This window comes from Silurus aristotelis, assembly GCF_946808225.1.
Source record: "Silurus aristotelis genome assembly, chromosome: 5".
Lineage (NCBI taxonomy): Eukaryota > Metazoa > Chordata > Actinopteri > Siluriformes > Siluridae > Silurus > Silurus aristotelis.
Genome location: NC_139578.1, coordinates 3,344,767 through 3,357,291, shown reverse-complemented (window position 1 = coordinate 3,357,291; position 12,525 = coordinate 3,344,767). Strand labels below are relative to the sequence as shown.

The following is a 12,525-nucleotide window of genomic DNA, read 5'->3' as shown; positions in this document are numbered from 1 at the left end:
ATATAATAGAGTGGTACATTTAATACAAAGATACAAGGAAGACAAAAAATATGTTGAAAATAACAAAAAGATACATTTCTCTTTACCAATTTACTCTACCTTTTTTTTTTTTTTTTTTTTTTGCTTAAACCTAGCTAAATAAAGCTAAATAGCCTTCCATGCAGTGTGTTGTAGGGAAGTGGTAGGTCAGTAGGACCTGGAATTCTGTTTGGAAAATCTAAATCCCAACACCACCAAGCTGCCCCTGAAGGGCCCTTGAGCAAGGCCGAGGACCGAGCAAGGCCTCGGTCTCGTTGCCTTGGTCTCGTTGCGATATGTCTTATACCCTCAATTCCTTAAGGGTATAAATAAGATAAATTGTTAGTCACTCTTTATAGGAGCGTCTGCCAGATGCTGCACATCACCACCTTCTTAGGTTTCATTTGCAGAATATTTGCATAAAAAAAAAATAAAAAAATCCATGTCCATGTGTGAATTTTTATTATATTTTACGTATAATTTTTAGTAGGTGTTGGCATTAGTAGTAGATATTTTTTTTCATTATTTAGTGAAAAAGTGACCAATAAGTTCTCTCGGCACCGTTGCCACTACGTGAATGACATATCGCAACGAGACCGAGGCGTGTCCCGAGAGTCGCATAGAATACAGATTAACATGGCAGAGGTAGAGCTGCATCTTCATGGAGACGGAACAGGAAAAGAATGTCTGGTTGTATTCGCTTTGCGTTACAAAGGCCTGTTTGTGAAAGGGCAGTGCGTTTAAAGACAGAAGGCAGTTTAAATGTTAACGATTTGCTGTTTGTCTGAATCAAAGAACAAAAGGGAACTGTACCATATTGAAATGCATAGCATTATATATATATTTGTTTCCATTGCATCATATTGCACCGAGTCGCATTGCGTTGAATCGAATGGAAATCGGATCGCGTCACATCGGTAGCTGCTCCATATGTGTCCTTTTAATATATCGTATCTTTGGCTATACATCAATATGCGAATCGCATCCGCCCCAGCATTAATCCCTAATGAATAAATGCTCTCTACCTGCATTCTGAATGCGTAAACCGACCCTTTGGTTCACATTGTCAATTCGCATTATGCTTGGCCAGGTATTAATTCAACTCTTGGATGTACAGGCCCTCATTGCTAATATACTGCATGCATATTCGATTGATTATATACAACATGTAAAGGATGACTGTCCATTGGTAGTGTGATGGTACTCCATTCACATAACTATAGCACAAGGTGGGAAAAAAGCATTGGATGGTCACTTTGCACAGGGTTAATAGGATGTGGTTGGGAATGTGCATGGAGTTATGTGCTTTAGAGCAGCGGCCCCCAACCTTTTTTGCGCCACGGACTGGTTTAACGTCGGACAATATTTTCACGGACCGGCCTTTGAGGTGTGGCAGATAAATACAAAAACATTAAATGATACGACCATAAAAACTGGTATTTCCTAAATACAATAATAAACGTGAATCCACTGTGTTGTTTTTTGTTCATTTTGCTCGCTTGGGGGCTTTCAATTTAGGGGTAATGTATTATGTCTTAGCGGATCCCCTTTAAGAAGGTAGTGGATGGAGGTAAAACATGTGACCAAGGCATCTTGACATGCATCAAGAGTGAGTCATAGACAGATATGGCGGAGAAAATCTGGTCATTTTCCACAATAAAACATTGTTCACAATCAGATAATAAATTTCTGGGTGGCCCGGTACCAATTGACCCACGGACCGGTGCCGGTCCGCAGCCCAGGGGTTGGGGACCACTGCTATAGAGGTATGTGCGAACCACATGCTAGTGCACTCGCTATTCGGCAGCTTGATGGCCTTAGGGTGAAAGCTATCCCAAAGCCAGCTGGTTCTGGATCTGATGGTGCAGTGTCATCTGGCAAGCAATCGTAATCAGCCCGGAGTTTGGTCTCTGTGATGCTTCTGTGTTTTGGGCTGTAGTTGGCGACTGAAGTTTATTAATATTCAAAATATCAATGTCTACATTGTGGAAAGGGCTCGATATAGTTTTTTTTTTTTTAATTTAGATTTGAGACAGTTTGCGTTCACAATATTTACCCGTACAACAATTTGGTTTTATCTGGCCACTCTATAGCCATCTAAAGTAGAAGGCGTCCAATCACGTCGCCATTATCACATCCGTTGATCATATGGTCAGAAATCTGAAAATTTACAGAAATGCACAGAAAACCCAGGGTTATTTATTGTGGTTAATATCGATGCTTCTGATGGAGATGATGTATGCGGGTGTTGCAGCCGAGGTTGCAGTGAAAGGAGACTTGTTGAATTGTGTTCACTGGATTTCTTGCTTTTGTAACGGCATTGTTTCCCGCTGTATGAGATTCCTTTCCGTGATGCAGTACTCCTTATACTGTGTTTCGGTATAATATTGATTGGTTTCTATAGCCATGGCATCATAATGACTGTATTAAGAGGTGGATTAGCTCAGGTAGGACACCATTGAAGGCCTGGGTGTATGGTGTAGATGCATGGCCCTATGCTAAATATAGTCATATAACCATCTAGTGAAGCAAAAAAATGTCCATTTTGTTCTAGCAAAATCTAAGTGCTTGCAATTGGTAGTTGAAAGAACAGAAGCCAAAAAAAAAAAAAAAACCCTGAATGCGCCACTTGCTTGTGTTTGCTAATTTATTTATTTATTTTTCGGTTCCATACAGAGCATGGATTGCTCCACTGCCTTGCTGCATGCTGGGCCCCATTTCGGTTTGGTCCTATGGATTATTCGGAGCCCTGTGTGATAGAGCTCCTGTCGAAAAACCATCTTTCTACCCCTTTCCGAAAGATTCATTTCCTGCTGCTGGCCTCTGGGTTCTGGGTGTTCTGGAACTAGTTTTAAATGACTCCATCTCTTCCTCCATAGGCACCATCCAGACAATCTGCAGCACACAGCACGAGTCTGCGATTTCTCCGTTCGATTCAATGCCTTCTAATATTAACTCGATTCAAGAAAAGTCTCAGAGTAAAGCCAGTTCACATTTCACATCAAGTCCCTGGATTGAAAAAGAAAAAACGGTAAAGACACACTCGTTTATTGTAAAGAAATGTCTTTATTGGTCAGAACGTTCCGTAGCGACCATCGGAGAAACTCGAACCATTTACAAAAACAAACAGATTCGTTCAAGATATCAAACAATGGTGCACACGGGACAATCGAGGGCGCGGTGGAATATCTCACGACGGCGGTATCACGAGCACGTGGCGGACGAGGAAAATGGTGACCACAGGTACATTTAAAACAGTGCGGAAGGGGCAAACGATGAACCTCTTTCTAGCTTAGGTCACATAGCAGGAACAACAAGCAATTTTCCAGCTACAGCAGAATGACTACATGAACATCCATCTTCATTTTGATCCTATTACTTATATATAGTTAAACAAGCCTTTCTCAGGTGACGTTTTAATAAATCGGCAAAAAAATAGCACAAAGCCCTAATTTGCACAAACCCCCCCTACCCCCTTTGAAAATATTTCCTGAATTTACACAAGGCTTTAGGGATAAACGGGATACAGAGCTCATTACTAAACATGAAGTGGGGCTGTTTTTACACAACTGATATTTTTAACCAGATGGTAAAAGGGCAAACCTCCAATTTATATGTTTTTTTTTCTTTATATCGAAGTTGAATTGAGGAAAGAAAATAATGACACCTCATGATTTTACCATTCCTGCTCTTTTTTATGTGAAAAAGACAGATGTCAGACAGACACTAATAATCAATGGTTTTTTTTTTTCCATGACAAGCAAATGTGGGCACAAAACAAGGTGACAGGCTGGAAAGGATGCATTCTACTCGACAGCTTTCTATTTACAGTGTACAGGCATTATAAAATTGTACCGCCAACCTTTCTACGAGTACAATTTGAACGGAATTCGACGAGACGGCGAAAGACGATATGCATTTCTATGTGCTTTCGTTAGAACGTGTAAACCAAAGTCTATTTATAATCGTGGTAAAAACATTTGAAAATATTTGACATTAAAAATAAATTTTCCAGTGTTATTTGCTAGACAAAAAAAAAACAAAGTGTTCTGTAAGCTGGCGTTAAGGAAAATAACCATTAACCACATGTTGAGACATTAAGACATGTAACATGTTCAAAAACAAAAACTCCCCCAGCAGTGCTGGTTTTCGCTTTTTTTTTGTGTGTGTGTCAGTGCATATTCATATTTATGTAACCTGTAAAAACGTGGACAAGTCTTGTTTTTTCCTAGACTGATTTAAGCTCCTTAAACAAAGGGTACAGGAACTTTAAAGATGGGTGTGTGGGTGCAGTTCCATCGCTAGCCAGATTAGCGGATTAGACAACACGTCAGGTGGGTGTCGGCAAAACGAAAATTCTTGGTGGGTCAGTTAAATAATCTAAGATTTTCAGGCAGCAATTTCAGATTTTTTTTTTTGTTTGTGTGTGTGTGTGTGTGTGTCCTGAGTGTATGAGTTGAGGAGGGATGTTAATAGGTGGACTCATCCCACACTAGTTTGCCCTTCACTCTTCCTCTCTCGAGTTTTGTGTGCTCCTCCCCTTCGCTTTCATCCGAGTCTGCACTGGACAGATTCCGAGCCAGCTCATCGTCGTCGTCGTCCTCCTCCTCCTCCTCTTCAATGCATTCATCGTCTTTCTCAGGATACTCCTCCTCGATGTCCTCAGCAGTCTGTCGGCCCTCGATATTCTGTTTCGCAGAAAACGAGAGAGAGAGACATGTCTAAGTTCATACAGCTTTCAGTTCTGAATCAAAAGTACGAGGCTAATGGAAATCCATTCTTGCTTGCTAAACAGAAATGCCTAAGATGGTGTTTTGTGGCGTTAAATAGACTACTGAGTAGTTGTGTACTATGTGTAGTTGTGGTTTTACCTCCTTGCAATCTGTGCCACCCAGTTGGTTTTCCGGGGACTTAGTGGAGAATTCTTGCTTGCGTCCTTGCTATGTACCAATACCAATAATTCCCTTCCTACTATGGACAATTCAAGCTGATCATTACCTCTAAAAATTTGTATACTTGCATACTATACTGAACAAGACACCTTCCCTTTGTTCATAAGGGGCGAACTGCCTATCTCAGGCTTTCAGTTTCTCCCACACACACTTCTGTGGTACATTTAGAAAGAGACACTTTCAGCCAACTCACAAAAAAAGTCGCTTCCCTGCACAAAGTTGGTGCATAAATGGAGCAGACAGATTCTGAAAAGTGCAAATGATTCCTTGCAATCGTGCCACTGATGCCACGGAATTGCTCTCATTTCCGGGGCTTATAATTTTAAGGTTTGTAGTCTGGCTGGCAGAGGGTATACATTAGTAATGCCAGCAATAGATCCTGGCCAAAAGACACTTTTTGTCTCTGCCCTGTCCATGACTGGCAAATTGTATAGGGAGCCCTTTAGTAATGCCATCAACAGATATCGTGCCCATATCATGTACTGTTTTGTCAGAATGGGATCATCAACAACACCGTTGGATTATGCTGCAGTGCCATCCATAACATTCTGGTAGTGGCAAGGCGTATATTTATAGATTTGGCCGATTGCGATTTGGCCCATCTTGAGCAATTTGCTAACTCTCGGTTCTTGGATTGGCGTGCATCTGTCCAGTGCCAGAGCTTATTCTGCCACCTCGGATTTGCTTGCAATTTTGTGCCATGAAAAAACAAATCACCATGGCATTGCTTCACACTAATGTGGAAGTGGTCAGCTTGTAAATTTCGGGTTGCAGATCCAGCTGGTCACGCTGGTCCACTTTTTTTTATTGCTGTTTGCTTTAGTTAGCAATATACTATACAATACTATATTCTATAGTCAGTTAACTTGTCGAACATCTGTGGGGTGGACCCCATTGTTTGCCAACTGTTGATGGTTGAACTGTAAATGATACTCTGCACAGGTTGTGCTTAGTAGCCAATGATCTGATGTTATCAAGTTACAGAGGTGGAAAACAATCATTCCATCGATTGTGTAATTTAAAAAAATGGCATTGTAAACCCCGAGCGCTTTCAGTGAATCAATTAAATTTTATCTCTATGCGACTGTATAGTCAGAAAGCAGAGAATAGTAAAAGACCAAAGGCAAGCAATTACTGAGTGTATTGAAAGGATGGGCATTCTGGCAATATGAAGGACAAAAAGGGAAAGTGAATGAGCATGTGACCACACTGGGTCACAATGTGAGTACTTTGCTACTGGTACTGAGCAAGGAAAACAAAGGAAACTGCTTTGGCCAAATGGAGAAGGAATTTCCAAATTATTACTGCAATACAAGGAGTTTCCCTTTATAGACTTAAAAATTAAGTGTTATGTGTCCTTGAGACCCGCAGGAAAAACTATCCGTTGTTCAAACTGTCTGCTTCTACCCCTGCAATAACGCTTACTGGATGGGCTAATGAAGCAAGTGTGTAAGTTACCTCCATAGGATTGACAGTAATGGTGACATTTGTGTCATCCCAGACTATTTCTGGCTCCTTCGATTCATCGTCCTTCTCTTTTAGGCCTTCGAGATAGACCATGTGAAAGCGGTAGATGCCCAGCACCATGATGACCACCAGGGCAGTGATACTCATCACTATCATTACTGTCGCTGCTGCAGATGTCTCTGCGAATGTACACACAAGACCAAAGTGACAAATTAAAATATTATGACATTAACGTATCCAAAAAATCAGTAGTCTGCAGAAACAATGTCAAAACTCTCTACTGACTCAATGGTTAAGAAGCTGGTTGGTGGAATCCTTACCCGACATGTATTTCGAGTTGGAGTGGATGACCAGTGGATGATGGATTGGTATCATAAACGGGGATTTGACAGCCATTTGATTTACATGCTCCACAGTTTTTACATTATGAACTATTCGTAGCTGAAAGGTAAAAAAAAAAAAACAGCTGAAATTTGCAAAATGTTCAACAGCTCAAAATATCCTTCACTGTAATCTTGTCTGACATTGTCGTTAAAGAAGGTGTCAATTAAACTGTCAAAATGGATGAAGAAAACAACAAAAAAGGGCACACACACACACTTCATTCTGCATTCCAAAATGCAATCTCTGACCTCTAGGTTAAAGTTGTTGCTGGTGTAGCGGCCATTGAGCTCGGAGCAGCTGAGCCTGAACCTTCTCTCTGACAGGCTGGTCGGCTGCCAGTTGCGGTACCTCACCTGCTGGATAGCCAGCTCATAATTTGCCATGGAGTCCACACCTGAGACACACACACACACACACACACCATCAGTCAGTGACAAGCCACCTCCTGAATTGTTTTCAGCCAGACAAAAAAAAACAAAACGTGGCGTCGCACAGGGTGATATGAGTGTTATTTTTAAACAAGAATATATGGCTGCTACAAGTTGAAGGTATGGGGGAATTGGGACTGGTAAGTTGTTCTGGATAAGTCTCCCGAATGCAATAATTGTAAATGTAGTGATTAGTGAGCATGACTAGGGAGTGGGGTTGGTTCCCTTCGAGATTTAATTCTTCACAAAGGATCACTTTGTATTAATATTCATTTAATACACTGGTATTAAAATGAACAAGTCAAAATTGGGTGTTTATGATGATAACGACTCAATGTAATGCAGATCAATGAGCAGCACTAAGACAGATACCGTAAATAGAGATGCCAGAGGTGGAATTAGTGGCGTCGAGGTGTTTCCCCAATAGGGAGCTGTGATGGATCTCCAGACTCTCATGCTCTGGATTCAGCTCCTCCCCGATGACCAACACATCACAGTAATCAAGGTTGTGCATTACCTCCAGAATTCCAGGTCTGTGACCTACATAGAGTACACAGATGTATATTAGGTAACTTCAAGCTACACCCTGGCCATTTTTATTATCTATTATATAGAAGCATCTTGTCCATTGTTTATGATATTGATAATAAACTGTTGAAATGCAATCTCCAACTGCCCCATATATACTGTATATGACCAACGACTGAGCTGTTGTGTAGTATGAATGCAATGTCAGTGATCTATTGCTCCTATAATAACGGGCACAGTGCATTCAATATACCAAGTACACTTGACATAGTAGGGTACAAAAGATATCCCTTATTTTCAAAAAAGAATTTATTTCCTAAGCATCACAGAACGTTTCTTCAGTCATGTTTCTATCGCACAGGTAATAACTGTAATTTAGTGTTTCTATCACATCAGCACGCTCCCCAAACTCGGCAAAATAACAGTTTCCAACGGTCCAGAAGGTTTGTGTATGTGTACGAAGAATGAACAATGGTAAACGTGTCAAGCAAAAAGTCAATGTTACAATAACCAACCGATAGGATCATGTGATTTATGCAGAAATAAGAACGCGGTAGAGTCACAACTCTTTCCCTTTATTGAGCCTACTGCTGTCAAATGTGTTAAAGATTGATGTGAGACATAGTGTATGCAATCCCTCGGAATATAACTTGCTCCATTTTTGCTTTCTAAGCTCCTAGCCAGAGATGGATGTGGCATCTTTGTGAGGTGAACTTGTGATGTTTAGGCTGTGTTCAAAAGTGTAACACTTTTCTCAGGAGAGGGCTCAAATAAGAAACAAATTACTTTGTTAGTCAATTTTCAAGCAGCCACGTAATGAACACTTGACAACAAACTGTTGGTGTATATTGGTATGTTGGTGTATATTGGTGTATGTGAAAGAGCAGCGTTACCCAAGTTGAATGTCGTGTCGCTCCTGGTAACCGTACTGATGATACGAATCTCTTTGAAGAGTGGCACCCCAAGAGGGGTTTGTAGCTCAGCTGCAGGTTTTGTTACATGCTCGGTGCCTGTGATGCTGATCTGTGGCTCGCTTGGCACCAGCACCATCACCCCTGCCTTTATGTCTGGAATGGATATACACTGGTCCTCGCCAAAACATCTGGAAGAGACAGGCACAAAAGAAACCTTTGATAAAGACTTGCATTTGAGGGCATTGTTCCCATTGGAAAAAGATGTCGATTCATTTTCTCCTAACAAAGCACTCACTGAATGGTCGTGGATACACGTAGTGTGCGCAGGCCCGGAGTAGGGAACTGCCTCGAGTTAATATAAGAGACCTTTTCCATGGCTGAGTTAACGTTCTCCAGATCATCGCTTTCCATCACTAGCACTGACTGGGCTGGGTTGAAATGAAACTGAAATGGAGAACGAAATTCAGGGGGGGGCAACGTGTTAAATAATTCCTGCTTGTGTAAAATCTGTTTGTGTATGCATGTACCTTGATGCCATTCCCTAGGCTCTCCATCGAGTTAATGTCTAAACCTTCCTTACAGGCCTGCAAACAGGAGATGACCTTCTGAGTCTCGATCTTCCCAGGACGGATAGTGAGTCCTGAGAGACTTCCGCGGAAGTACTGCGTGAAGCGAGGAGTCATCACCTCTCCTCCTGCCAGGTGTCACAACACGGTCAACAAAAAAAAATAAAAGCAGCATACAACACAACTCCAATAAGCCAGCACCACCTGTGTTAACTGACTAAATGTATGAGTGGGTTAAAGGCCTTTCTCTATTTATTTTCCTTTTCCAACCTGCTGACACAAGCGTCCAGAGAACGTTCTAATCTGCCCTCTCTCTTGGCCCACTGATCATTTCTCTGACATATATTGCCATTTGATTGTTATCTGAGCCCAAGAAAGCAGCAAAAAAACCCTCAGGTTTCTTAAAAAAGGACAGTCTACTATATCTGTTATGATTTACTAGCAATTTCTTCTGGCTTGGGATTCCAGACTGCTGAAAGACAAGCATAAAAATGAATACCTAGCCCCAAACAATTGCTAATTGAGTAATTGGAATATAAAGAACTAAATTGCCCACTTATGCCTGTTTGCTAGTGCAGCACATTAGCAGTTTTGACAGAATGAAATGCTAATGAAATAATGGCCAAGTCTAGGCGCTGTTAAATTCTCAGATCGGATTGGTCAGGAGGTGTTTATTTTTATTACCAACAACAGCTCTGACAATCATTCCAGCAAAACATGCTCAGTCTATAATGCTACCCTTTTCAATAATAAAATGGCTCCGAATGCTCAACTATTTACATAAACAAATGAAAACAAAACATGTAGTTGTGCCGAATACCATTCTTCCTGTTCTATTGTTGTACACCCTATGCCTTTTAGTGCTTACTTATTTGCTTCCAGAATGGCATCAGTAGAATGCATGACTTTCTTTAACAGCGATCTCGATTGGCTCAACCTTGAAAAATCCAGTTACCATTACGTTGACTGCTAAAGCAATCTCACATGCTAACAGCCAGAAAGGTTCTATAATGTGGCTTAATAGAGCTTAAACGTGATCTATTGTGGTATGCTAGTGAGTGAACCATTCGATTCCTTTGAATCCTGTCTTGGGGAATCGCAATAATCACCACCGGAGGCGAAATAGAAAGAACAACAGATGAGCCTCATTTCAGAATAATGAAACTAATCAGGCTTTTGTTTTATGGCTCCTTATGGTTTGTAGCCATCGGCTCTTAAATAATAATACAAATAAAAAAAACTAGGTTCCAGGTTCCAAAAATAGCATCTACATTTAATCCGAGTTATTCATAGTACAGGCCTATTAATACCTTGTATGGTAACACTAATATCTATAAATATGTTATCCATCTGTCTTACCTTGCCAACAGGCACCGACTGTCAGCTGCACATCAATTGTTAAGGGATGGATGGGCCAGTCGTCTGTCACTAGGTAGGGGTCGTAGGTCACTCCGTCAACAAAAAGGGTAACGGCGGGAAACGCCACGTTAATCACGTAGTAGTGCCACTCTTTATCACAGATCTGTGCAGAGAATAGAGAGAATGTAAGTAGATAATTAGCATTAAAAGAGAAAGCACATGATATCGATATTCGGTCAGATAGTGTAGTAAAGGATGCATCTAGAACATATGTGTCAAACTTAAGGCACAAGGGCCACATCTGGCCCAATGTACAATTCTATCTGGCCCGCAAGATAATTTTATATAGATCTATTATTATTGTTATTAATGGCCCTGCGATATGAAGCGCTGATAACACACAAACTACATATCCCATAATGCAGCGCTTCAGCTGCCTTATCGAACACTAGACTACCTGGGAACATTCCAGCATCAATCAAGTCGAGCTTCTGTTGATGTATTTAACCCCATTGAAGCCCCTCACAATGGTGAAGAGAAAAGTGGATTCTGAAAACAGAGCCTTTCAAAACCGATGGGATTCTGAGTAGATGTTTGACACTGTGTCTCATTTGTGGAGCGAATTTGGCTGTAATTAAGGAATTAAATCTAAGACGGAACTACAAGACAAAACATCAGGCTAAGATGAAAAACATGAATGCAGAACAGAAGATCCAGATAGTAGAAGAGTTAAAGAAGAAGCTGACATTTCAACAGAGCAAAATCACAAAGTGAAGCTGGTGTGAAAGCAAGTTTTATTGTGGCAGAGGAGAAATCAAAGCCAAATCAGCCAACATTTACCCAGGGAGAGCTTCTGAAGAGCTGCATGATGAAGGTGTGAAACGTCTGGTGTTTGACAGGAGATATTTTTATGGAGAGCAAAATAAAAAGTTATTTAAAGTTTAAGTTCATTTATTCTGGAATAATATTCCTGTCTTTTTTTTAATTCATATTTATGTAAAAAAAAAAAAAAAAAAAACATTTAGTTTTAGTGTGTTCAATAAATGTTTTTGGCCCACGACCTAAAGTGTGCTTTGAGTTTTGGCCCCCTGTGAAATTAAGGTTGACACCCCTGATCTAGAAGCAGGTTTGCTCTTTAAACGTTGCTACAATATCCTAGCTAGGTAGGGTTAGTGTTTCTTTGGCATCATGTATGTATCTATAGTGACACATCTCATGTGTGTCTTCTAGTCCTTGTTTGTTACCTGGTTGTGGCCACCTGTTAATTGTCGATTTTTAAAAGTAGGTAGTTTGTGGTTTAAATCAGACTGCAACACTACAGAACCACAGTTTATTTTGACTAGCCTTAATTTATTTTGGTTAAACACCGTTCTTTGTTTACAAGCTCTTCTGAGGTCCTTTCTGCCTGTGACCTTTATAGCCAACTAGAAACGAAACCATGACAAGACGTGTGAGCTGGAATACAAATCAAACCTCAAACCCTGCATGCCTCCATAACAAAGAATCATTGTGTAGTGTTGATATTAATATTATGCACTGGCAGCTAAGACTTTTATTGATTGGCACCGTGCAGTTCTCGCAAAGTGCTTTTTTACAGATTCAATAGAAACGGCAAATGTGGCCTTGAAAGGAATAATAGAAATAACTAATAATAGCAAACTATTAAACAGCACTGAGTAATGCATTTGCAGCATCTTTGGTTTTCGCCTTGTCAAGGTTGCATGTGTTTGCATTTTAGATGTTTCTGGGAAATACCTAAATGGTAAGTACAAACACAATGAATAATTTGGCCGGTGGGAACAATGTAGCGGAGGTTGAGAAACTGTTAAAGTTCCCACAAAATGCTGACTTGTTTTTCTGGGTTTTGCTATAGTGCTTGGGGGGGGGTTCATATTTAATTTAAAACATA

At 40.6% G+C, this 12,525-nt stretch overlaps 1 protein-coding gene and 1 long non-coding RNA gene across 3 annotated transcripts in view; one reads left to right on the top strand and one right to left on the bottom strand.

The window, feature by feature from the left end:
- Positions 1-12,525, top strand: part of LOC310726413 — a 77,376-nt gene that overhangs the window by 9,727 nt on the left and 55,124 nt on the right. Inside the window, exon 2 of the long non-coding RNA XR_014533748.1 lies at positions 9,274-9,392. This is a non-coding gene — a long non-coding RNA (uncharacterized lncRNA). The remainder of the gene's footprint in view (positions 1-9,273; positions 9,393-12,525) is intronic.
- clstn2a (calsyntenin 2a) overlaps positions 3,065-12,525 on the bottom strand; it is a 71,828-nt gene continuing 62,367 nt past the window's right edge. For both annotated transcript variants that reach the window (XM_083541694.1, XM_083541695.1), the window contains 9 exons: positions 10,617-10,779; positions 9,219-9,385; positions 8,987-9,135; positions 8,671-8,879; positions 7,622-7,789; positions 7,070-7,215; positions 6,758-6,878; positions 6,429-6,616; positions 3,065-4,706 (listed from right to left, as the gene is read on the bottom strand). In XM_083541694.1, coding sequence (XP_083397820.1) covers positions 4,488-4,706; positions 6,429-6,616; positions 6,758-6,878; positions 7,070-7,215; positions 7,622-7,789; positions 8,671-8,879; positions 8,987-9,135; positions 9,219-9,385; positions 10,617-10,779 — 1,530 coding nt within the window. In that variant the 3' untranslated portion in view covers positions 3,065-4,487. The remainder of the gene's footprint in view (positions 4,707-6,428; positions 6,617-6,757; positions 6,879-7,069; positions 7,216-7,621; positions 7,790-8,670; positions 8,880-8,986; positions 9,136-9,218; positions 9,386-10,616; positions 10,780-12,525) is intronic.